General features: G+C 44.0%; 1 protein-coding gene across 5 annotated transcripts; it reads left to right on the top strand.

Annotated features, from left to right (window-relative positions):
- The first annotated feature begins 323 nt into the window (after positions 1-323).
- On the top strand, positions 324-15843 carry HNRNPD (heterogeneous nuclear ribonucleoprotein D). 5 transcript variants are annotated; one of them, XR_014501844.1, is made up of 9 exons: positions 324-1287; positions 7226-7394; positions 7519-7680; positions 9107-9238; positions 10580-10679; positions 12091-12240; positions 14184-14281; positions 14595-14701; positions 15509-15843. XR_014501844.1 is itself a non-coding variant. In XM_083398625.1 (8 exons), the coding sequence occupies exons 1-7, from the start codon at positions 1082-1084 to the stop codon at positions 14249-14251; spliced, it is 987 nt and encodes a 328-aa protein (XP_083254751.1). In that variant the 5' UTR covers positions 324-1081; the 3' UTR covers positions 14252-14281; positions 15509-15843. The 5 variants fall into 5 exon arrangements, 3 of the variants coding, with proteins under 3 accessions (XP_083254751.1, XP_083254752.1, XP_083254750.1); XR_014501845.1 differs by having other exon boundaries at positions 14184-14701; XM_083398625.1 differs by lacking the exon at positions 14595-14701.
- The last annotated feature ends 10862 nt before the right edge of the window (positions 15844-26705 follow it).

The following is a 26705-nucleotide window of genomic DNA, read 5'->3' as shown; positions in this document are numbered from 1 at the left end:
CGTGTTCTGGTTATCAAGAGTTGATGTGATTCCTTGGTCCTGCTCCAATCCTCTTAATCAGTCCAAATACAATAGTTCCGATCTTATTTTAGCAGCCACTGGTCTAATCCAGGACAGCCTTGGGCCGCCGCCGCCTCCCGCCCTTCTCTCTCCTCCTGCGAGGGAGTCGCGCTTCCATCTCCCCGGAGAGACCCGCTCCCTTTGGCCGAGACCCTCCCGGGATCTCCGGCTCCGAGACCTCCCCTTTCAGAGCGCGCACGGAATGGCGGCGCTTCTGTGACAGAAATAAAGGGAGTCCGAGTGGCGCTCCGGGTTCTTAGTTCTGTGGGAAGAAATAAACCTCCTACATCCGGGGTTTGTGTTGTGAGGCCTGTGATGGCGGCCTTCCCATTGTCTGCTGCTCCCTTATTATTCACTCCCCGCCCTTCAGTTTTAATTTATTTTATTTTATTTTGTTTCAGTTTCATTTGTGCTTTTATCGTTTTGTAGAAACTGCTGCGGACCTGCGTTTTTTTGTTTTTTTAAACTTCCCTGGGATTACTTGAGGGAAGCTGAGGCAGTCGTAATAATAAATAAACGCAATAACAACAAACAACAGGACCGAAGGGGCTCAGTATATAGACAATTGGCTTAGAGGAACGGAAAAGTCGCCACGCCGCCAGCGACGGCCCCTCTAGCTCCCCCATCCGCCCGCGTCTCTATGGTTTCCTCTAGCAAAAAACGATCTCAAGGCGAGGGAATGCGCGCGCACGGCGTGAGGGAGGGAGGAGGAGAGAAAGAAAACTGGGGCGTCGGTCACGTGGCCGCGCCGCCGCATTCCTTCCGTCGGCCATTTTAGGTTGGGAACCATCGAGGCGGCGCCATTAAAGTGCGAGAAAGGAGGGAAACGCCAGCAGCCCGCGCTTGGCACGTCGTCGTCGCCGCTGCCGACGCCGTCGCGGTTTTCGTCGCGGTCGGGCAGCGCAGCCCCTACTGACTCCTCTCCACCCCCCCAGGATCCCGCCTTCTTCTCCCTCCCCCCCCAAACCTTCGGCGACTCTCCTCTCTCCCTTTTCCTGCGAGAGCAGCCGGCCGAGACACCATGTCGGAGCAGCCGCTCGCCGGAGATGCTGCTGCCGCGGAGGCTTCGGAGCAGGCCGAGCAGCTTGAAGGGGCCTCGGGCAACGGAGGAGGCGGCGGCGGCGCCGAAGGAGGTGGTGGCGGCGGCGGTGGAGGAGGCGGAGGCGGCGGCACAGGAGAATCGGAGGGAGCGAAAATCGACGCGAGCAAGAACGAGGAGGATGAAGGGTAGGCGAGCGGGTGGAGGAGGAGGAGAAGGAGAACGACGGTGGGCCTCATCCCGCCTCGCGTTGACCCGCCTGCTTACTCCCGAGTCGGGAGAAACGTAACCGGCGACGTTATTTCCTAGGGGAACCTCCTTTTCCGCTCCCCAAAACTGGTTCTGCTGCCCCCTCAGTGGTGCTTCGCTCCGCATCTCCCCCGCTTCCCCTCCCCCTCCCCGGGTAGTGTTAGGATGGAGATGCGCGAGTCCCCCGGGGAGGAAGGAAACGGGGGTCGATGACGCGCATCTCCCCCCCCCCCAATTTTTTTATTGGTTTTTACAACATTATAAACAAACAAACATATAAGACAAGCAAACGTAAATCATAGCCTTATTAAAATTTACTCTTATTAACATTGTTAAGTGACTTCCTCGCTTCACTGTTTTCAGTTAATTTAACATATTTAACTAAGTAATCATTAAATTTTGTCCATTCTTCCTGATCTGGTGCTTTTATCTGATGGCTTCCAAGTCTAAGCGGGCGAGCGGCGCTCCTGCGCCTCGGGCGACTTCCGAGGAGCAGCTGCCTGTTGCAAGAGCGATCTTTTCGTTTCGTAGACTTACTTTGCTCCGCATACGGGGGGTGGGGGGTGGGTTGTGCGTGTGTATTTCTGGTTTTATGGCCCTCGAGACCTTGCCCGTAGGGTCTGCGTTAGCGAACCCCGCGTGGCTTCTTTTTTATATATATAAAGAAAGAATGGCCCCCGTTTGCTTCGGCAGCCCTGCCGACTTTGTAAGGGAGAAGAGTTGGAAGCCACCCTCGGGTTGCAACGGAGCAAAATGCATCTAATGCAGAGGGGGCTGCATGGTGCGAAAGTGGGTGCTCCGGTGTTCATAGTCTGGGCGCTATAAACATGCACTAAAACTGCAGTGTAGAAGTGGCTGTCAAATGCAGACGGTGCCTTGTAGTCTTTATGAATGAGCCCTGCTGTTTTTTTGTTTTTGTTTTAGCCCGGGATGCATGAAAACAAAAGAGTTGTATCGCTGAGAGTAGACAGTCACAAGGCTCATTGTTTTCGCTGCAGATGGACTTGCGCTGCTACCTTGCTAGAAATGGCGCGAGTGGAGCCCATTCTGTGCAAATTTTCAGTTGTGTATTGTGCAAAAGACAGTCATATAAGCTCATGCAAAAGCTTGATGGTACACATTCTGTAGCTCTCAAAACGAATGTGAAGCTTTCCACTGAGCCCTCTTTTTTGTCTGGTCATGGAACCTACTTTTTACTTGGTGGTCCCATGGCATTGTCTTTATCTGTGTCTTGTGTTAGTGGCTGCAGAGATATGTGGAAATCCTGGGTGAAAAGCCCATCCCCACTGTTTATAATGAGGGTATCCACTATCTGGCCGAAGGTTGCATTGTCTTTCAGTGGATTAGGTTGGTCACCTAAGCAGCTTGCTTTCTTTGAGACTTTTACAGTGTGGAAAGGATAACACTATGTTCCCTCAACTAATGTATATTGCATGTCTTATGTAATGCATGGGGGGAAAATGTTAACAGGATAGCTGAGCAGTATCCTTTTGTAGCATATACATAAGTAATTTACTCTGGTGATAGCCATTCATTCATTTGTACCTCCAAGCCTAGAAGTTTTGTAATGTGGTTTACCGGGGGATGACTTTAAAGGGTTCCATTTATTAGCTTGTAAAATAAGAAGCAAAAGGTAGCCATGTTCCCCCATATGGGGGAAGAAACCTCTAAAATCCACAGTTGGACAATATTTTTATTAGGACTAGATAAAATGTAACAAAAATGTGGCAAGCTTTTTGGAGTTCTGGATGACTATAGCAAAACAACAACTTTATAATAAAACCACAACTTAAGAGACAACCAAATAAATATATCACAGAACTAAGCAGCTGCCAAGTACATTAAAGTGACCAACCGTAATGCCAGATCTTTAAAACTGGGACAGAAGAAAAGCCTTAGCCAGATGCTGAAAAGACAGCAAGTTGGGTGCCAGGTGGCCTCCCTAGGGAAATTATTCCATAGTGTTGGGCTCAAAAATACTGCAGCTCTCCTGGCTGGGCAATGTTATTGAGATAGTGCTAGTTAAGGCATAGTAAGTGACCTAAATCACTGGGACTCAGCATGATGGTCTCTGCTGCTATTTTATGTGATGATACTAAGTTCAAATATGAGCATGCATTTGCTATTAGCATTAAGCCTGGGCTGTTGAAGAGTACATAGACCGTCCCTCAACTGTGGAGCACTCTTGCCTTTGAAACTAAGCAAATGATGGTTCCTGGTTTATACAATACTGAATGAGTGCCACTGAGAACCTTAATAATTATTATTAATAATAATTTTATTATTTATATTTCACTAGTCTGGAAGGCTTACAACCTATCTAAAAGCATAATAAAAACATCAGTCCTTAAAAACTTCCCTAAACAGGACTGCCTTCAGATGTCTTCTAAAAGTCAGGTAGTTATTAACCTTGACATCGGAAGGGAGGGCATTCCACAGGGAGGGGGCCACTACCGAGAAGGCCCTCTGCTTGGTTCCCTGTAACTTTACTTCTCGCAGTGAGGGAACCAGCAGAAGACCCTCTGAGGAGAACCTCAGTGCCCAAGCTGAGCGATGGGAGTGGAGCTGCAGGGTTAACCACTTGTGTTAAAGCTATGTCCACACAGGTTGAACTAATTCCTTTCTGGGTAGCTGTTTTACTGCCGTAATATATAAAGCAGGCCATAGCTGACTTTTGAGCATCTGTACATGTGAGTAGTTTTGTTTTTTAATGGCCTTTGCTCACGGTCTTTGGAAATAATTGTACCCCTTATTTATGCCTCTTGCCTTCTTTGGTCCTAAAATGCTGTCTTGGCATGACTTAATTAGCAGGAATAATTTCTTCCTATACTTGTGAAATCTTTTCATTTCTGGCCTTGCCTAATACAGTAGTAAAGAATGTAATATGTCTACAAGATGATGCAAGGACATTCCTGCACTGCTAGTACAGTGGTACCTCGCAAGACGAAAAACTTGCAAGACGAAAGAGTTTTTTGTTTTTTGAGTTGCTTTGCAAGACGAATTTCCCTATGGGCTTGCTTCGCAAGACGAAAACGTCTTGCGCCTTTTTCTTAAAACCGTCAATGCATTCCTATGGGAAACCGTGCTTCGCAAGACGAAAAATTCACAAGGCGAAAAAACTTGCAGAACGAATTAATTTCGTCTTGTGAGGCACCACTGTAATCTTGTTTTCTGTTTGATAAGGATAGCAGATGTGCAACTGGATGGCAGTTTCATTTTGTACTGAAGTGCTCCGAATCTGTGAAACTAATTTGTGCTCTAAACCTGAAATGTTTAGCAATCAGAATTTCCAGAAGGGAACTCCGAAAATTGTAATACTTTTACAGATGCTCAGTGTTAGATTCATTAGACCAGTGTTTCTCAAACTTAGGTCCCCAGCTGTTGTTGGACTACAACTCACCATCCCTGACCACTGGTCCTGCTAACTAGGAATGATGGGAGTTGTAGTCCAGCATAAGCTGGGCACCCAAGTTTGAGAAACACTGCATTAGGCATTCCGTTGTCTACTAGATTACAATTATTGGACTTCCTGCATGGAAACTGTAAGAGTTAAACCTGTGGGAGTTTGCATTCCAGGTGTGGTTCTCTAATGCGCCAATATCTTCAGTCAGAAGGGAGGCCTGCACCACAATATTATCAGTAAAGGCAGCTGTTCAAATAGTACATTTGAGTTGTATCTTCCACTTGGAGTGCTCAGAGCACCATAGAACAAACCAAACTTGTAAGTATCCATTCACTTGGTATGTTCTTAATAATCATGTGCAGGTGACAAGATAGGGAAGACCTTGACAGTTCAGTGGTGAAGTTCAGTGTATCACAAATTACTGAGCATGAACAGTGGTGCCCCGCAAGACGAATGCCTCGCAAGATGGAAAACCCGCTAGACGAAAGGGTTTTCCATTTTGGAGGTGCTTCGCAGGACGAATTTGCTATGGGCTTGCTTTGCAAGACGAAAATATCTTGCGATTCCTGGGTTTTTTATTTTCCGCTCCCTACCCCCTTTATCTAAGGCACTAAGCTGCTAATAGCCTTTTAGCAGCTAATCCGCTAATCCCTTAAGCCTTTAATAGCGCTAATCCGCTAATGGGCTTGCTTCGCAAGACGAAAAAACCGCTAGATGAAGAGACTCACGGACCGGATTTTTTTCGTCTTGCGAGGCACCACTGTACAAAGGTTGTATACTAGCAGCCTCTGTCAAATTATTTGCAAGATTGTAACAAACATATGCCAAGTTAGTTTTTTTAATGCAATCATTAAAAAGAAACTTTTTGGGGGGGCTGGTAACTTTGTATTCCACATTCACTTACATGCCTGTCTTCAAATTTATTTATTTTTGCATGAGCTTATCCTGAAAATAGCTTCAGGAAGCCTGCAGCTCTTATGATTTCTCTTACTGCTCTTATTTAGCGCTCAGCCTTCTGGGTGGTTCTTTTTACGTGAAAGTTGCAGCTCAAAGATGGGATGTTACTTCTAGCACCAACCCATACTGCATCACATGGTGTTTCAGGCACAGCTGCAGTTATAAGGTGCAGCCTTAAGATAAGGAAATCCCTGACTGAATGCTAGGTGGTGAAGGGACAGCCTCCTGAACAAAGCTAGTACGTGCCTTTTCCGGTACAGTTACAACACTGGGAGTTGGTCAGTAGGCTGTTTCCCCCCACTTTCCCTGTTTTAATCTCAAAACAATTTAGGCTAACCCTTCCCTCAAGCTCTGGCTTTCTTAAGTATTATTCACTGTTCATTAACTCTGTCAAGCACTTTTCTGTGGGGAGTGGTGGACATGTCTCGACCTCTTTGCTTGGAAGTAGCTCCTGGGTTACATACTTGATTTGGGAGAGGTCTGTCATCATTGATAGCAGTGCTGTCTTGTGTGAAAATCGTTGTAATCACAAAACTAGTTCATATAGGACTTCTGAAGCTTTGACTGTCATACTTTTTTTTTTTGGGTCTTGGAGCCTGCTACAATAATCAACCTGACTAGTTTGTGCACTTCATTGCTTTTATACCATACAAACATTCATGGGGTTGGATTCAGGCTTCCCATTAGTGGAAGGGTTGGGGTTAACTTTACTAATTCCTCCTTTCCTTTCTGCAGTTCCCACGCCCTTCCCCTGAGATCTGTTCCAGAGAGAGGGAGCTCTGGAATAGCATTGAACATTGCTCAGGAGGCTTATGAGGGAATTTGTGAAACTTTCCTCCCCCCTTTCCCTTCCTCAAGGAAGAGCATCCACTGCAATCCAATGGGTTGCAGAAGGGCCTTGATCCAGTTCATTGAAGTATATTCACTCACAAATTAGCAGAACTGGAACTAACACATCATTAGGATTCTTGATGCTTAGTGTAAAGCTTTTATTGTTGACGTTCTGCATTTTAGGCAACTGGTTTGTATTTGCACTAGCCTGTAAGAAACCCAAACCGTTCACAACAGAACAATAGAATCAGCCAGCTTTGGATGTGGAATTTAAATAGCGCCAGCCAGTTTATGTGGTTACTTCCATGCCAAGATGGCAGTGCTATATGTTTAAGTAATGTTCTAGCTATTAGAAGTATGTTGGGCTGCTGAGGTGGGTGTTACCTTGGGATATGCTGGGGTGGTAAAGGGGTGTAGGGTTTTGCTTTTACCGCAGCATTCTTGTTGCAATTCTGATTTGTTTCAGTAGTGTATTCATTATAAAAGGGGTGTGTAGCCCTTTTTCAAATGGCTTGCCAGTTGTCCCCCACACTGCTTGTTTTGGCAGGTACCTAGGTCTATGGGTGTGGGGTGGGAGAGAACACCAGGCATTGTATTGGGGCGGGTTATCTAATGGCTATTCACATTGCTCTGCTACTGTTCTAGCAAAGCCTACTTAACGTCTGAACATTTGTTTTCTTCTGCAGGAAAATGTTTATCGGTGGCCTCAGCTGGGATACTACAAAGAAGGATCTTAAGGATTACTTCACGAAATTTGGTGAAGTTGTAGACTGCACCCTGAAGTTAGACCCAATTACAGGGCGGTCCAGAGGCTTTGGCTTTGTGCTGTTCAAGGAAGCCGAGAGCGTAGACAAGGTACGTGTTCAAGATGCTTTGTCATTGTTGCAGGAATTCAGAAAAGGTCTTTGCTAGTTCTTGCTGAGTATCCGTGGAAATAGAGTTTAAGATGCCATGTTTTTTATGTTTTATTTTTTTACAGGTCATGGATCAGAAAGAACACAAGCTGAATGGAAAAGTGATTGATCCCAAAAGAGCAAAAGCAATGAAAACAAAAGAGCCAGTTAAAAAGATTTTTGTTGGTGGGCTATCTCCAGATACGCCCGAGGAAAAAATAAGGGAATACTTTGGAGGTTTTGGCGAGGTAAGTCACCTGCCCTGTCGGTTTATATTGAGTTAGTTTGGTAATTCCCCTACCTCCAGAACTGCTCAGAGTGGCTGATAGAATCTCCTGAGCAACTTTAGGGTATGTATAGCAGTGGGGGAAGGGAAATAGACAATGTTAGATACCACTCATACTTATTCACGACTTCCCCCAAAATATTTTTTGGAAAACAGTTTACTGACAAAAATGGGGAAGGACTTTTTTAAGGGGGGAAGGAAGGCCGAATTATTTCATTGCTGTAGGGCTGGTTTGACCCCCTGTTCAAATGCCGCCGTTGGGAATAATGAAACTCATGACAGTGGGTGCACCTAGGAGATCTATGCTTGGTATTCCTTACAGAGGAATGCTCTGAGAAAAGGTCCAGCTACCCAATAAGAAAGCTGTCCCTTCGTGGTACTTTTAATCTCTTGTTTGCATGTAATTTTTGCTACGCTACTACACTTTTTGGTGCTTTGTTGTCTCCACATTCTTACTACCAGTTTCTATCATGGCCTCAGTTTGAAGACATAGACATTTAGTTCATCCCTAAGAACTATCCTAAACCAGGTGCTTATTGGCTCCTATTGACTTCCCCCTACAAATCAGTTTAAAAGCTGCGTTGTGATGTTCTGGATGTTACAGTTGTGTTGGGGCTGATTTGTTTCCAGAGCAGTAGGGTACTTCCAGCTTCACTGAAATCAATGGGTGGCTTGCCCTGAGTTCAGCAGGATGTGGAGTGCACTGTTTATTATTGTTTCAGAACAAACCATAGCCTAATTGACTCAGACAATAAAAGTTCAAATTAAATATTAGAGTAGTAATATACTTAAGACAAACTGGTTGAAATTTTGCATTTGTAGGCCGGTTTCTTTTGAGAGCCTGAGATTTGATATGTATTCAGAATTCTACTGAAGTATGTTATACTTCAGGCATTTTTCACTTACAGTTAAATTGGCTCTGAACAATTTAATGCTTCTGCAATTAGCATAGTTTTCTTTCAGTAATTTAGTAATCCATGATGGGGTGGGGTTACCTCTGGGCACTTTCCTAGGTGCAGAGGCTTATTTCAAACATTGCAGCAAACCATGAGCAAGGACGCTTACTTAGTATGATGTGTGAATGGACAAATCATAGTCATACACTCTGAAGGCCATTTTGCCCAGAGACTTGGGTCTTGAGCAGGAAAATGGCTGTAAATAATGGCTTCCCTGTACTTCAGTTCAGACTATGGTTTGGTTTCTAATTTACAGTTCATACAATCATTGATAGTCATGTTTGAATTTCAGCTGACTACTTACATCCCGACTACTTCCATCCTATATTGTTTTTATTTAATATGAACTTTGAAACAACGCTCTTCCTGTGCTCTTAGCGATAAGCTGTTCAAAATACATATTTTTGTGTGATCTGTGTATCTCTTGATCAGGTGGAATCAATAGAACTTCCCATGGACAACAAAACCAACAAGCGTCGTGGTTTTTGCTTCATTACTTTCAAAGAAGAAGATCCAGTGAAGAAAATTATGGAGAAAAAATACCACAACGTTGGTCTCAGTAAAGTATGTTTCAAGCTATGATTCCAAAGCACCTCCTCTTTAGAAAGAGAATCCTGGTTTTGCTTGGTCAATAACAGCCAGCTCTTATCAAGACAGAAGAGTAGACAAGAAAACAGAAAGGGAGGAGTCACTGGTGGATGTTAGGGGTGAAACATTTGTTTAAAAGCATGCGTGCGCACACACAGCTGTTAGAAATATTTACAACTCCTCTGTTTTGAAAAAGTACTTTGAAATCGTCACTATATACTTGATAGTGAGCTCAGTTATCTAAGTGCTGGTCTTTATGTAGTTGACAACACCAGCCATACAAAAGGGGGGAGGTATTAGCAGGCTTGAGGTGAACCCCAAAGGCTTGCAGGAAATCACACTTCTTGCCAGAGGGAGGGGGAAATCCGAAAACAGCCCAGGGAGCACTGGGCATAGGACATTGACTGTGCTGATGCCTTTTGTAGGGCAGGGCGAAGGGTGGGACAGAACCTAGAAAATCAACTGCTTGTGACATTATGCTGGGGGTGGATAACTGTATGTGGCCAGTGGGCCATATCCTTAATTCCCCATCTTTTGGGCCAACGTCAGTGGGTGGGCTGGGCTACCCACTTGTCAAGGTTCAAAGGGGCTGCATCAAGCGCTTTGCAGGTGTGCTATCAGCGTAAACCTCCCTTCAGAGGGGTTTGTTAGTGCCTTTCAGTTGGTGCTGATGGTGGGAGGTAATTTGAAGGTCCTTATTGCTCCTTTATAGCTGCGTCCTATAAGGTGGGGCATGGTATTGTGAAAATGGCCTCACAAGCCAAATGGGGAGCAACTAGGCCCTCGAGCCAGAGGTTCCCTATCTCTGGATTACGCCATTCAGTGTAACATTTCAAGCATTTAAACTTCAGTTTATGCTGGGGAGTTCATAACTACCTTTGGAAACAGTATTTGCCTCTTCTTAAAGCGCAATCCCTCTTCTGCCAGTGACTGGTAGATAGGCTTATTTGGAGCTTGTAACTTCCCACTAAAATGACATAGTTTACAAAACAGAAGCTGGTTGTCGCTTACCAGCAAAGATTTTGCCGGTTAAAAAGATTAAGTTAAAGCTCCTGAATGCTGAGCGGCACCTCTATACCTCTTCAAAGCTCAATTCTTACTAGTGTTTTTGTGAAAATGAAGATTTAACACTTAACTATAATATAGCTGCAGTTTTTACCTGCTGTAAGTTTTGTTTAACTGGAGGTGCCAACTCATTCCTTAAATTGCATTGCTATTTTTGATGGATTTTGTAGTGTTAAAGTAAATGGGCATTGAACCTGAAAGAGCTGCTCCCTTGCACTTTGCAGAAATAACTATTATTTACCATTCTTTCAGTGTGAAATAAAAGTAGCGATGTCAAAAGAACAGTATCAGCAGCAGCAGCAGTGGGGAACGCGAGGGGGATTTGCTGGAAGAGCTCGTGGCAGAGGTGGAGGTAAATTTTTTATTTAACTGGCACTGATACTTACCGTATTTTTCGCTCTATAGGACGCACTGGACAATAGGACGTACCTTGTTTTAGAGGGGGGAGAACAAGAAAAAAATTCTTCCCCTCTCTGCCCAGCGCCCCTTCAGTGAAGCGGCAGGAGGCGCTGCGCAGAGAGGGGGAGAAATTTCCCCCCCTTGTTTTCCCCCTCTAAAACAAGGTGCCGTTCAAGCTGCGTTTAGTCGCCTTCAGGCGGCTACCTTGGAAGCCTGGACAGCGAGAGGGGTTGGTGTGCACTGACCCCTCTCACTCTCCAGGCTTCAGGTTCCTTTTGACCTGCTCTTTGGGGCTGGCGGGGGGAAGCCCACCGCCAGCCCCAAAGAGCAGGTCGGGGAGCAGTGGAAAGGCGCAGCGGAGAGGCTGCTGCCATAGCCGCGCGTCACTTCTCCAGCCGGGATAGGGTCGCGGGGCTATGGCAATAGCCCCCCCCCCCCGCAAAAGCCCACAGGAACCGCGCACCCTTTAAGGAGCGAGCGGCTCCTACGGGCTTTTCTACGAGGAGGGAGAAGGGACTGACTGGCCACGTCAGTCCCTTGTCCCTCCTGAGGAAAAGCCCGCAAGAGCTGCGCGGAGCTTGTGTGCGGCTTTTGGGGGCTTTTCCTGCCTGCCTCACCCCTGCATTTGCTCCATAGGACGCACACACATTTCCCCTTCATTTTTGGAGGGGGAAAAGTGCGTCCTATAGAGCGAAAAATACGGTAATTCCAGTACCTGCTCGAAGATCTGTTCTCTCTAGTGGATGTTTCTCAGCTTTCTGTTTTAAAAATTCACCAAGCATCTCTGTGAACTCAGTGCGCCTACCTGATCTACAGCGCCTGGCCCTAGGCATTGAATCTTTTTATATTAACTGACAGTCCTTTTTAACAATTCAGGATTACAAGGAACCTGAGTGGTTGCTCACAGTATAAAGTTATACTTCAACATAGTGGAAAGCTAGCTAACATATCTTGGTGTTTGGCACAATGTAGCTGTTGCTGAACCATACATAACACCCAGTATACTTAAAATTCACTTCGAAATTCAGTTCACTGATTTCAGTGGAATTCCTTCCAATTAAGTGTGCATAATAGCACTTTATTTCAAAGACTTTAACCTTGCCAAAAAGGCTTCCAGAGCAGCTTACAAAGATCAGTAGTAAGAGTAGCACTTAAGCCATGAGGAAGAAAGAAGGAGAGAAGCAAGTTCAGGCACCAGTTCTTACAGTGATCAGCTAAGTTCCAGTAGCCTGACAACTGAGAAAGGCCCCAAAGCAGCTAGGGTCTCAGCAGAAGGGATGGAGTAGCCCAGCTGCCTTGTAGAGTTTAGGACTGTTCAGTTTAGGCTCTCTTCCCCCAGTGACCATCTCTTACTTCTGTTGCAGGCCCCAGTCAAAGCTGGAACCCCGGATACAGTAATTATTGGAACCAGGGGTATGGCAACTATGGTGGATACAACAACCAAGGGTATGGTGGCTACGGAGGTTATGACTACACTGGCTACAACAACTATTACGGATACGGAGATTATAGCAGTAAGTGTAGATATGCTTTATATTTTGCATACCAGCAAATGCTGTTGATTCGGGTGATGGCTACCAAATCAGAATCCAGGGTACTTTCTTTCTAGTGTCCGAAAGGCACAGCTGAGTAGCACTTTAATGGAAAATGCTAGGCTTCTGTTTTAGCAGAGGAAATCTGTTTAAGTAATTTGAAAGGCGGACCATTTCGCTAACGGAACACTGCACTTGCGTTTTTGGAGCGCTCTTTTGGGAGCTGTCCTCGGGATACGTCTGCACTGCAGCCCTTCTGCAGCTCATTTGTTTTCCCCCTCCCTCGTTTTGTTCCTGTGTTGCTCTTTGGGCATTCACCTAAAACAGCCAAGGAACACCAGAGGCGTGAGACAGCCTGGAAGAGAAAAAGGCAGGCTCAAGCCGAAAGCTAGTGCGCCTTCTCAAACAAAACTTTTAACTTGGAGGGTGGTAGACATTGTTCTTCACAAGGCCTGCACACACATTCTCAGTGATCCTGGCAGAAAGCTACGATCTTTTAGATGACTTTCGGTGATAACAGTATTAATCAGGCATAGAGTGACTTGTGCCCAGTACCTAGTAATCAAGAAGTGGTATTGTTTTTGTTTTAAATAGGCTTTCCATGATGGCACCAAGGTTGGACTTGTTGGTCTGCACTTAAATTCATACTGATTTGGCTTACTGACATCCGATGCCCTATTAAATGTATTTTAGGAGGGGGGTTTATTATTTTATGTTATGAACTGCCCTGAGATCTGCAGATGAAGGGTGGTATGCTACTACTACTACTACTACTAATAATAATGTTTTTAGAGCCCCATGAGGTTGCAGATTAGTCTAATTACAAAAGAGGTCATATTCTTAAGGAAATTTTTGGTCATTAAGTTGAAGTTGTTTGCTCTCCATCCTTCAAAACTGCTGGTGAGACTTGAACGTCCTTCGTTATTACGTTATTACTGCCTTCTGAGAGGAGATTTGTTGGAGTACCCCCTTTTAACCTGACACTGCCTGCTTTTATTTTGGAGATCTTAGCTCTGCGGGAGCCCATACATCCGGTGCTATATGAGCTGCACTGTCTCCCGGTGGAGTACAGGATCAGGTTTAAGGTTCTGCTTTTAACCTTTAAAGCCTTATACAGCCTAGGACACCTCGTACCTACAGGACCGCCTCTCCTGGTATGCCCCACGGAGGACCTTAAAGTCTGCAAATAATAACACCCTGAAGATCCCAGGCCCCAGGGAGATTAGGCTGGCCTTGACCAGAGCCAGAGCCTGGTGGAACGCTCTCTCACAAGAGACCTGGGCCCTGCAGGATTTGACATCTTTTCGCAGGGCCTGCAAGACGGAGCTGTTCCACCAGGCCTTTGGTCAGGGTTCAGTCTGATTCTTTTCTTTCTGTATAAGAGCAAGCATTCAAGAGGCCTCCTAGCCCGCTCACAGGTCCTTTATAAGACCAGTGGTAACAGTTGGCCCTGGAGAATATTAACCATTCTCAATTTTACCCGTGGACTGCCATCTGTCCAGATTTTAATTTGCTCTGAACTAATTTTAAGATGTATTTTAATTAATTGATTGCCTGTTTTTATGTTCTTGGGTTCTTTGTATACTGTGTTAGTTTTATGATGTTAGCTGCCCTGAGCCTGGCTCCGGCCGGGGAGGGCGGGGTACAAATAAAAATTTATTATTATTATTATAGAAGTCTTTAATGAATCACCTTGTTGGGCTGGTGAAGCTTGCATGGCCTGCTTCTGTAAAAGTAGTGGTTTGTCCCTATTTATCTTGGAATTGATAGGCATAAAAGAGGGCTCTGCTGTCGTATGTGTGGTGCTAGCACTATGTGAAGAGCTTTCTTGAGGATCTAGCCTTTTACAAAATTAATAGATGGTCTTAAAGCTCAGTGGCCTCTTTAACTTCTGTGAGCCTTAAATTGCCTTTTCTCCTATTTAGATCAGCAGAGTGGCTATGGGAAGATATCTCGGCGAGGAGGTCATCAAAATAGCTACAAACCATACTAAATTATTCCATTGGCAGCCCACCCCAGACAGGTACGTCCCTCATTTGTAAGCTGCGCCGTAACTTTATACTTAATAGTAGCTGTTTTTGAGTACATTGCGTAAGATACTGTAATGATTGATGTTTTAAAATTTCGCAGCACCCAGAAGTGCTTACCGTAATGTAACGTAATGCCTTTGAAGATAAGTAACCCAGGCGCTCTTAAGCTTTTGCCTTTTGCCCTGTAAATTAACAAGTCAGTAAAGTTAACAGGTAAAGTACTGCTAATGGGTACAAATTAAGGAATTGCAGCGAAAACAGTATTGCCTACTAACTCTGATATTATACCTTGTTTGTACCCGCCAGCGGGAACTTCCTTGCAGGCCCTGTGTCGCGCTGACTTCCCGATTCTCACAGGCCCGCTCAATGCGGACAGGGTACGAGATGCTCACGCTCTCGAATGCTGCCGTTTGGTATGGTCTCTTCCAACATCCTGTATCAGCATTATAATAAAATGGATACTTCAAGCTTTGCCTTCACTTATTTCTTTGCTTGTAAAACTACTTGTAATGTAATTTTTAATGCATTTTTTACAGGCCCAGTAATGGTTAAATACGTCAGCTTTACTGAATAATTTTAACTGTTTGTTCTTCTAAGGATACAGCTTGTCTCTGGATTTTCCAGTCTTTAATTTTATATTTTATTAATCTATTTTAATGCTTGCTTTTCCCATTTTTATAGACGTTGTAGCAGTAATTGCAAGATGTTCTTGAGCTGAAGTCCTGTTGTGTCAACTCCTCTAACTTCTCAATATTATATATATATATTACACGCACCTATTTATAGTATACCTATTTTAATAACCCTTTCTCCTTGTTGTATTTCTCTTAATGGACAAGTAGTGCTGTTTTAGCTGGCAATTATAAGTCTTTAACAGAAGTGTTTGGGCCAAAAATAGCCACTTGCTAAGCTACTACCGCTACTCAGTGGTGGTTGAGCATTAAAGGGTTTTGGGGAGATCCTTTACGGCATTTCGTGAATAAACAAGTATTTCTTGAGTAATTTCAGAGTTGTGGAAAGACCCTTTTCCAAACAGTGGTGCACATGTGGATTTCCAGCTCATGGACTCTCCTGTTCAGCTTTAAAATAAAAAAAAAGCATATTTGATTAATGTTGATACAATATTTACATAGTGGGACATAGGGGTATCTAAACACTTTCTGTAACTTTGGCTAGAACTTGTGGCCTTCACAAACTGACCCCTCTTTCTTTCTCTCTAGGTGGACAAGCAGTATTCTCATTTGAAGATTCATTTTGAGGCGGCTCATGCTGCCTGCTAATAGCAGTTCAAACTAAAATTTTTGTATCAAGTCCCTGAATTGGAAGTAAGATGTTGGTCCCTCTGAAGTTTGATTGCGTTCTCATTACAACAGAATTGCTTTCACCGTCTTTTTTTTTTTTTTTTTGGCTACGCTTAAGGATCAATTTGATTTATGCCCACGCCCATTTTGTTCCCCAGTATTGTAGAACAAAAGTCTTGTGTTTAAAGCCCAGTGTGACAGTGTCATGACGTAGTAGTGTCTTACTGGTTTTTTAATAAATCTTTTTGTATAAATTGCACTCGCTTTTTCCCTCTTGGGAACAGGGAGGCTCTTGAGAGTTCTTGGAAGGTATTAAGCTGCTTATGCATCCATTTAGTAAAAATTCTCAGAGGACAACTGTGGCTTCACCAGTGGCGGGCAACTAATAACACAGCAACACATTTCCATAGCAAACAATTCCAGATTTTTTTATTATTTGGATTGTATTAGTAGTAGATAAGAAGGATTTAATGCATAGACAGGTTCTAACATCCATCTTGCTTTCTCACCTTCGCGGAGCATCACTAAGGCTTGCACAAATTCTGCTCCACTGCCTTGGAAGCTAGAAATGTGATCACTGTATTAAATGGCTTACAGTGGTTTTCAGATTACAAAAATGTTGCCCCGTTAACATGTGGATGCCAAAACACTAAGTGGCCGTGTAGATCATTTGTTAAGAGACTTTATGCTCAAGGAGTTTGGCAGTGACAATCTCCTTGCACCACTCTTGGCAGTTCGTATTTGTATCGTCAGTCATCTGAAAGGCAGGATAATTCCAGCGTTGTAAATATAGCGGTTCTGAATTGACACTACCTACTGGCTGGCCAGCACAGTATTTCTTTTCCTCTGTTCCTGAACTCTAGAAATATTTTTTTTTAAAAAAAACAACCAATACTTCAGACAGTACAGTGGGGTCCATGTTACATTTATATTTTCCAGCCTTTACAACGGCACCTGCCCAACAAAGTGTGACTTCTAATATCACTCAAAAAACATTGGCCAGATGGTACACGGAAATCTATATTTTGTTTGTTATCACTGTCACATCAATATCTATTGGAAACAAAACATTTCTATAAGCAGTTGAATCAAGAAAGACGGCACTTTTAAGCATTTCATTAATTTTGTGCTGATTGTTATAACTGGCAATTGGGTAAGTACTCTGAAGGCTCCTGACAGTCTACTCTGGAATAAGAGACTGCAGAATGAATTGTTTCTGCCATGGCTTGTATTGCACAATCTGTTCGTCTCAACATGTTCTCATGGCTCTAAGGAGGTGCTTTTTTAGGGTCTGTCTACCTGCTGTCGCCGGTGGCTGGCAGCAAACCCCAGCATCTTTCTCGCTGCTTTCCCCCAAAATTCTTACATATAAAATGCTGGGGCTCCATACATTGCAGTCATACGTGTCTGGACATATAGCTATTGACTGAAGTTCAGCCACTAATAGTTTTTCCGCCACAGAGGCTCCAGTTATATAAGTAGACACACCTGCACTAGGGCTCAATTTCTTTCTCTATCAGGCTGTTGCTTAATAAACATGAAACTAAACTGCAGTGAGGAATCATGTAGTGTGAGAATAAGCAAAAAACCATTGGGCAGGACATTGTGGTCTGGAGTTCTCAAGCCTGCTCTTGCCTATAGCACGACTTTCCCCCTTTAATAAAGAACTTCTCCTACTTGGTATCAGATTATTATTATTTAACCCTTAAACACCAGTATTTGTAGAACGTGGGCCTTAAGCATATAAGGGTGCAGAATAGGAAGTAGATGCAACAAGTTGGCTTAGAAATTGAAAGCATTTCTACCCCTGCACCAATGAGAATTTTGTTCAGGGTTTTGTCTTAATAGGTATATCTATTGCCTTGTCACTTTTTATGGTGCAAAATATTTAAAATGGGGAGTTGGCTCATTCCTTTATTGCAGGGCTGGGAAATCCGTGATCCTCCAGACCTTGTTGGACTCCCACTTCCTGGCAGCCCCAGCCAGCCTGGCAAAGGGTTGTGGATAATGTGGTTTGTAATCCAGGAACGTGGAGGACTACAGGTTTCCCATCCCTGCTTGCTTGCCAGCCCAACGGCAAGCGCTAGTGTGTAAAAGCAATTTGTAGCTGTTAACTGTACTTATTTTTAGATAGAAGACTTAAACAAAAATACTTGTGCCTTTCAATCTAGAACTCTTTATAGAATGCCAGTTCATTGTTTGAAACTGCTTAAAAGGATCCTTATGTTGGAATGGTGCCTGTGGCTAAAAGGATGATGAACACTACTATGACGAGGACAACGCTAACAATAATTATGATCATTTTAGTGTTTTTCCACCACATCTTCCTTGAAATCTTTGTAGACGTCTTTTGGAAACCGTGAGCCTGAAAGCAAATGGAAAAAGGCACAAGTCAATAATAATAATAATAATAATAATAATAATAATAATTTATTATTTATACCCCGCCCATCTGGCTGGGTTTCCCCAGCCACTCTGGGCGGCTTCCAAAAGAATATTAAAATACTGTGATACATCAAACATTAAAAGCTTCCCTAAACAGGGCTGCCTTCAGATGTCTTCTAAAAGTCTGGTAGTTGTTGTTCTCTTTGACATCTGGTGGGAGGGCGTTCCACAGGGAGGGCGCCACTACCGAGAAGGCCCTCTGCCTGGTTCCCTGTAACTTGGCTTCTCGCAGTGAGGGAACCGCCAGAAGGCTCTCGGTGCTGGTCCTCAGTGTCCGGGTAGAGCGATGGGGGTGGAGACGCTCCTTCAGGTATACTGGACTGAGGCCGTTTAGGGCTTTAAAGGTCAGCACCAACACTTTGAATCGTGCTCGGAAACGTACTGGGAGCAGGGCAACACACCAAATGGATGAAAGCGGCTGCTTTAGAAATGTGGAAGTAGCTTTGTGTAACTTACAAATTACCCCAACAGTTGGTAATCGAAGTCTTAGCTTGCATTGTTTTTCAAATGGATGCAATTCAAAGAATTGTGTGTTAACACACTTAAGCTGTAATCTGAACCCTACTTAAGTGAATAAGCCCTGTTGAATTAAATAGGATTTATGAGTAAGCACGATTAGGATAATGCTGTTAGCTTTTTTCCATCAGGCTGCCTGAGTATTTTGAGAGCTGGTGGGAGAGAAAAGCGCAAAATGAGCCTAGAATATTTCTCCTCTTGGAATTCAGTGTCGTTGAAGCTGCTTGATTAGCATGAATTGATAGTTAAACACTTAAAACAGTTTCTTCAAAGGCCCTGATCACCAACGACTTTTTCTTGGAGGAGTAATTTGTCGTGAGCCCCCAAAGTAAGCAACTTTCTGCATTGCTGGCAAATGGACCAGCCATGTGGCTTCCCTGTGGATCCGACGAACTTGTTCCATAAGTCCAAGGATTTACACTTGTGCAATGGAACGTACCCCTCCCTGTGCCCCTAAATCTTAGGGGTGTTCCCCCCCCCCCGGAGTGTGCAGGGAGAGATGGGAAGGAAGCTACATTGCAGAATCGTACATCCTTTCAGTGGTTCTCAACCGTGGGTCCCCGGATGTTTTTGGCCTACAACTCCCATGATCCCTAGCTCACAGGACCAGTGGTCAGGGATGATGGGAGTTGTAGGCCAAAAACGTTGGGGACCCAAGGTTGAGAAAGGCTGCGTGATGGAGTTAATACGATACAACCCTCAGATCCTGATGCCAATCCTCAAAGAGTCAGCTTAAAGCCATTCTACTAATAAATATTCTGCACAAAGTAAATGAATGTAGAATCACCGCTGTTTGGAGATCATCGCTTCGATCAGCCAGCTCGCTCAGCCGTTCTTCTCTGTCCAAAACTTTTTCAATATTCTGGCTCATGACATTTTTCACATCATCCACTTGAACTTGAAGCGTAGTAATTGCAGCATCGCCGTGTTTCTGATCAAACGCCATCTGCCCAGAATAAAGTTTTCATTTCACTTATTATACTAAATACGAATAATAATGCTAGCCATGGTTTTGTATAGCAATGCTTCCTGAAAAACAAGTCAGTCTGCCAATTATAGACTATTTGAAAACCTAATACAGTACTGAATTATTTCTTTGTTTCCACCAAGTCTCTAGGTTTTATTCAAAAGATTTCTATCCTAATTTTCAGTCCTAAATTCACAGCAGCTCAAACACAAAAAGCTACAGGTAGAGTAAAAAATAGAACAGTAAAACCCAATATTAAAGTGAGAAACAAGTAAGATTAAAAATGCATTTGTTTACTAAGCATTTATCAACGCTGTGTAATGATGCCTTTTAGTATTTTATTTTCAAATTTCCGAAGCGGTATTAAAAATCCAGCACAACTCTCTTGCCATATAAAGCCAACAGTAAAAGTAATATAACATGTTAAATACAACAACCTGCAAGATATGAAATCAAAACCAACCATGAACCACCCGTTAACTCATTTAACTTTTAGTTTGGACAAGTAATTGGACCTTTTTAACCCCAAATGGTGTGAAAGCAGATTGAGAGTCAATATTAAATCAACATAAAAGCTCAGGGTGTGTGTGTGTGTGTGTGTGTGTGTGTGTGTGTGTGTGTAAATTCTAAAGGGCAAGCATCAAATTTAAGATGGTGGTACATCTACCAAAGTTGTTCTATTGGCTAAAGCACTTATGGCTGTGCAACAAAACTTTGTTTCTCATTCCTCTCCCTACATCCCCCTTAAATCTATGCAGCATTCCCCAATGCTCTGGAGCAGATTTTGAGGGGCAAGGATGAGGAAGTTGCATTACAGAAATTGAAACCTCTGTGCTAATGGAACGTGGCTGAGTATTACCATCCGTGGTCCCCCCCCCCCCCCCAGTCTTCTATCAAATAATTTTAACTGAGCTGATGGAGAATTTCAGTAGCTCAAATCCAATTAAACCACACACAATTCATTTATTGGGTGTCTTAACCTGCTTAGGGTGAGTTACAAGATAACAACACTTTTGAGATCAGGCAAAACTGTTAGAAAAATAAGAGTGGGCCTTAACACATGTCTCAACCAAAAACAGGAGCAAAGAGTTGTGTCTTCAGCATAATGGTGTAAACCACAATGAAGGTGTCAGACAAAGCCAGTCTTCAACGTCTTCGTTAATAAACCTTTCATAGCCTCTAATGGTATACCTTTTCTCTATGTGCTAAACTATAATCTAATTTAATTAAACAGAGATCTAGGGTAGTGGTTACCTCTTCACACCTACTTTCCTTTGGATTTGCTGTCTTTTACAACCTTTCGGTCTTCCCTCTCCTAGTTTTCAGTAGATAGTGTCCCAGTATTTGGCACTGCCTGCTGTATTGTGAGGAGGGAGGGATATTGGCAGTACTCATTGGGGAAGGGAATCCTGCCAACAGATGCCCCCTCCCCCTAAAACTGTGGAAATGTTCAGGGTGGCAGGAGAGGATATACTGTTTATTAATATCCTCCCTAACTTCCGCTAGCAAGTTCCTTTACTTAGCAGAGTTTACATTCCCCTTTTTACATGCACAGCACATAGCTGGTTGCAGGTTCGTGTGAGCCTCTCACTATTATACAATTCAGTCTGTCTCAGATTGAATTGTACATTCCTGGTAAGTTCCCTCGAATCCCTCTTAAAAGAATAAGGATGTGACAATGTTATTCAAAGTCAATAAAATAAGTTTACTTACATCAGTTCACAGTTGGATCCCTGAAGGCAGACTTAGTTACAAATATGTACATGTGAATCTACCCCAGGCATCACCAAACTCAGCACTCCAGATGTTTTGGGACTACAATTCCCATCATCCCTGACCACTGGTCCTGTTAGCTAGGGATGATGGGAGTTGTAGTCCCAAAACATCTGCAGGGCTGAGTTTGGGGATGCCTGATGTATCCCATATGGGGGAATAATCCCACTGTCTGCTAGCTGAGAGCTAGCAGAGCAGTCCTAGCTAAAAGCTGGTCAAACGAAGAAGGAAGTCAAAAAGAGAGAGAGAGGTGTGCTGCATGATTTGTCCTTTTGATACCTGGACAGGTTAGGTCACGCCCACCTATCACAAGCAAAAGGAAGGATGCTCCAGCCAGGAGGAACAGGAAGCTTTGACTGGCTGGACCAAACATTCCCCCTCACATGTCTTCTCTAGCATTTCAAGGAACATGGGCGTCTTGCCCATAGAGGCAAGTGGCGTGGAGTGCCAGGGCGCCAAGTTCTGGAGGGCGCCAGCGAAGAGGCAGAGGCTGGATGTCGCCCGCCTCCTCCATGCTGTGCCGAAGCAGCGTTGCGCCCGGACTCTCTGCCTCTTCCCTGCTGGAGGAGCTGCCTTCCAGCCGCTGCCCACTTTAGCTAATGGGGCCTCCTGCTACTACCGCACGATTTCTGTTCTCATCCTGAAGCAAAGTTCTTAACCCGAGGTACTATTTCTGGGTTAGCGGAGTCTGTAACCTAAAGCGTATGTAACCCGAGGTACCACTGTAGCTCCATTTTATCTGCTGCTGCTCTTAAAAGTAGTGAGCCCACTACAGTGGTACCTCCAGTTACATACGCTTCAGGTTACAGACGCTTCAGGTTACAGACTCCGCTAACCCAGAAATAGTACCTCGGGTTAAGAACTTTGCTTCAGGATGGGAACAGAAATCGTGCTCCGGTGGCATGGCAGCAGTGGGAGGCCCCATTAGCTAAAGTGGTGCTTCAGGTTAAGAACAGTTTCAGGTTAAGAACGGATCTCCGGAACGAATTAAGTACTTAACCCGAGGTACCACTGTATATTTAAGTTACATTTTAGAATTGTGCGCTTTCTCCGCAATGTTATCACATGGCCACTAGAGGTCACCCGAGCACTTCTACGAATTAATAGCAAAACAGAAAACATTCCCACAAGGTTAGGGCAGTTTACAAAACAAATAAATGATTAAATGACACTGAGATGCATGAAAATTCCTAAGTCTCTCCTCACCCATCCCACTTATGTACCATTAAAGTGCATAGAAGCAATTATCTGTTTGTACTGCCAAGTATCACAAAATTCACTATTATAAAGGGTTACTAATATTATTTCCTTCAGCTCTCTGCAGAGATAATGCAGATTTCAGAATGATCTAAAAGACTGCAGAGATTGGTGTTATGTTTGCTCTTTTGCAAAGGCTTCTAACATTTGCTTTTTTGCATTCGTATTGCTGCCCCTTGTTGGGTCTCAGGAACGCTCTAAGGAGGCGCAATGATAACACACACAAAAAAGTGTGTGGATCAGGCCCGTGGTCCATCTAGTTCACAATCCTCTTTTCGCAGCAGCCAACCAAATGCTTGGAGGCTACTCACAAGCAGGACCTGAGTGCAACAACCAAGAGGATGCCAGCGTGGTTAATGAGCAGAGTCAAGGAAGCTTCCTGGAGGCGAGGAAATGGTCACTTATCCCCAATGAGAACAAACATTGACCAAAGAAAGCAGAGATGGTGCAAATGAAGAACTGCAAGGAGCACTTTTCAGCTGTGTTTCCACTAAAGTGGTACCTCAGGTTACAGAAGCTTCAGGTTACAGACTCCGCTAACCCAGAAATAGTACCTCGGGTTAAGAACTTTGCTTCAGGATGAGAACAGAAATCGCGCAGCAGCAGCGGGAGGCCCCCCTTAGCTAAAGTGGTACCTCAGGTTAAGAACAGTTTCAGGTTAAGAACAGATCTCCAGAACGAATTAAGTTCTTAAGCCGAGGTACCACTGTATTGTGATTTTTAGGAACTCCCAAGCCTTACCGACTTCCCTTTCAACTTCACTTTTACCAATCCCCTCATTTGGCCGCACAAAGAACTGTCTTGCACTTTCCACAGTGAAGAGACATACAGTGGTGCCCCGCAAGACGAATGCCTCGCAAGACGGAAAACCCGCTAGACGAAAGGGTTTTCCGTTTTGGAGGTGCTTCGCAGGACGAATTTCTCTATGGGCTTGCTTCGCAAGACGAAAATGTCTTGCGATTCCTGGGGTTTTTTCCCCGCTCCCCACCCCCTTTTTCTAAGGCACTAAGCTGCTAATAGCCTTTTAGCAGCTAATCCGCTAATCCCTTAAGCCTTTAATAGCCTTTAGTAGCCGCTAAACCGCTAATAGCGCTAATCCGCTAATCAGCTAATGGGCTTGCTTCGCAAGACGAAAAAACCGCTAGACGAAGAGACTCACGGAACGGATTCTTTTCGTCTTGCGAGGCACCACTGTACAAAGCATTCTGCCAGCTTCTCTGCAATTTCTGTAAAGTTGTGGGTGAACATATCAGACGACACAGCGATTCTTCAAACAGCTCTTGTTTATTCACAGGCCAGAACAGAACAGAACTGAAGGGTTCAGCCAGCCTGCTTATATAGAACTCCACTAGAACGCAACAGTAACCATTTTCTGTAACTATCCAATCACTGAACGTCACTTTTGATCCCTTATTTGCATATGTGGACCTGAACTCTCTACAGTATCCCCCTGCTGGCCCAGGGTGAGAACATCAGTACATAACACACCTTTGGCACACCTTTGACTCCCTTATGAGCCAAAGGTCCAGCTGCCTTCGTAGCCCATTTCCTGCTTCCAATGCACTGACAGTCTTTTTGAAAAAATTATTCCAATGCAGCAATACACTCAGTTTCAGTCAAATCTAGTTTCCTAATCTTTAATCAGAACTCACAGAGAACAAGTAGCAGGAGGACATGAGAAGGGCTTATTTGCCCCTCTATACGCATCTGGTTCTAATTTCAGCAATTCCTTTCAGTGCCAGTTAGTGACTGATGAACTGTTATTCTTGTAACATGGCAATTTAAGACTTCACGTGTAAGAATAGCTATGCAATTCCCCCACCATTCGCAGAACTTCAACAACAATGGATTCCCATTCTTTACCAGATACATATTCACAGGAAACTCGAACTAACCATACAGCATAGTACAAACCAAAATTAATTACGGTACCATTCCGGGAATAACAGATATGTTAAAGTGGGGGCCCCTATACCTTTACCAAGTGTGGAAAGACTGAATTTCGATATCCTAAAGGTAAAGGGACCCCTGACCGTTAGGTCCAGTCGTGGCCGACTCTGGGGTTGCGGCGCTCATCTCGCTTTATTGGCCGAGGGAGCCGGCGTACAGCTTCCGGGTCATGTAGCCAGCATGACTAAGCCGCTTCTGGTGAACCAGAGCAGCGCATGGAAACGCTGTTTACCTTCCCACCGGAGCGGTACCTATTTATCTACTTGCACTTTGACGTGCTTTCGAACTGCTAGGTTGGCAGGAGCAGGGACCGAGGAACGGGAGCTCACCCTGTCACAGGGATTCGAACTGCCAACCTTCTGATCGGCAAGTCCTAGGCTCTGTGGTTTAACCCACAGTGCCAACTGCGTCCCTTCGATATCCTACACAGCGATTAAAGGTGTTGGACCTCTCTTGCTCTTTCACATCTGACCACCTTTCTTTCACATATCTGTTATATCTGGGAAGCTATGCCATACAAGCAACCTCCGCTGAAACTACCCTTTTCTACCTCCACAGTAATGGCGCAGGAGCCCATTTTTCCCTACATGAAAGTAATGCGTGTGTCAAGACAATATTAATTCTTTAATAATTAATAGCAAATAATGATAGAATAGAATCCAATTCGACATTACATACACCATTATTGTTGTTTATGCTTCTCATTGATAATTTTACTGCTTTATCTTCTTTTGTGAACCGTTTTGATTTTTTCTTTTTACAATCAGGTGGTGTGTCCATTTTACGAAATAAATACAGTGGTACCTCAGGTTAAGTACTTAATTCGTTCCGGAGGTCCGTACTTAACCTGAAACTGTTCTTAACCTGAAGCACCACTTTAGCTAATAGGGTCTCCCGCTGCTGCCACGCCGCCAGAGCACAATTTCTGTTCTCATCCTGAAGCAAAGTTCTTAACCTGAAGCACTATTTCTGGGTTAGCAGAGTCTGTAACCTGAAGCGTATGTAACCTGAAGTGTATGTAACCTGAGGTACCACTGTAAACCACCAAAGTTTTCCGATCACACATGGGGCTGCTCCCCTCCTCTGGCCAACCCAGCCTCCCATAACACTTGACCCAACCCGCTCCCTGCACAACCCACCCACCCTGCCTATTCCCTCCCAGCTCACCCCAAACCTTTTAAAGGGGCTTGGGAAACTACTCTCTGAAGCACTGCCCACCCTCCTTTAAACAGCTTGCGTTGTCCGCCTCTGCTGCCTGCTTGCCTGCTGTTTTGTGGTCACGCCGTAGTTGCCGCGGTCGCCTAACTGGTGACCGTGCAAACTGTAGCGTGACAACAGCCTTACAATTTTACTCTATAGTAAGATTAGTTTCACACTCCATTGACAATGCTGATTCAAAGCCCCGGTAGCCTCTTGTGGAAATCATTCCAATTAACTTTTGCAGGCGTGAATAAAATAAGATTATTTTACCTAAAGTAGCTTTAGAAGATCCGGGAGAAGAGTTAAAGTACTTAAAAGTGTATGTTTGTTTCCCTCTGCTCTTTGGAAGGTATCTGTCTAATGTGATGACGCAGTAGGAAGCAATGATTGAAACTTCTAGTTAATATTTTACTACAGTGACTAGTCTTTTTGGATAAGCTGTACAAGTATTAAACTCAGAATGTTTCTGCTGCAGAAATAGTTATTTTACTGACACAATTAGATTTACTGTAAATAGATTGCTCATCTAGTTGTTTTCTTTATTGCAACAGTGAGAGAAGTTGGCAAAGTTACTTACCATGTATTTTGCTAATATCTCTTGAAAATCTGTTCCCAACTCTCAAAACACTGAGCAAAAAGTGCTTGTGATATCAAGGAGTTACTTGACTGCTGATTGCCTTGTAAATCTGGAGGGAAATTGAATAGTTTAACATGGAATTCAAGAATTCTATGATCAACACAATCAAAATGTCAAATATACATCAATAGGCATATGAAATAATCTTATTTATCAGAATTGCCAAGATTTTGGCTAAGGAGGAATCCTATTTGTATAGGGTTACAGTCATATGAATTATATGAAGAACATAAGTGAATTTAGGTATCAGCAAATTTGAATTGCAATCCTGCCCAGAGGCTGCTTAAATCCCACTGGAATTATTAGTATGTATCCTGTGGTACAGGGACGCGGGTGGCGCTGTGGGTTAAACCACAGAGCCTAGGACTTGC

Source organism: Podarcis tiliguerta (genome assembly GCF_965153285.1).
Source record: "Podarcis tiliguerta genome assembly, chromosome: 9".
Classification (NCBI taxonomy): domain Eukaryota; kingdom Metazoa; phylum Chordata; class Lepidosauria; order Squamata; family Lacertidae; genus Podarcis; species Podarcis tiliguerta.
The sequence above is the reverse complement of the archived record's forward strand: the minus strand, read 5'-3'. Positions and strand labels throughout refer to the sequence as shown.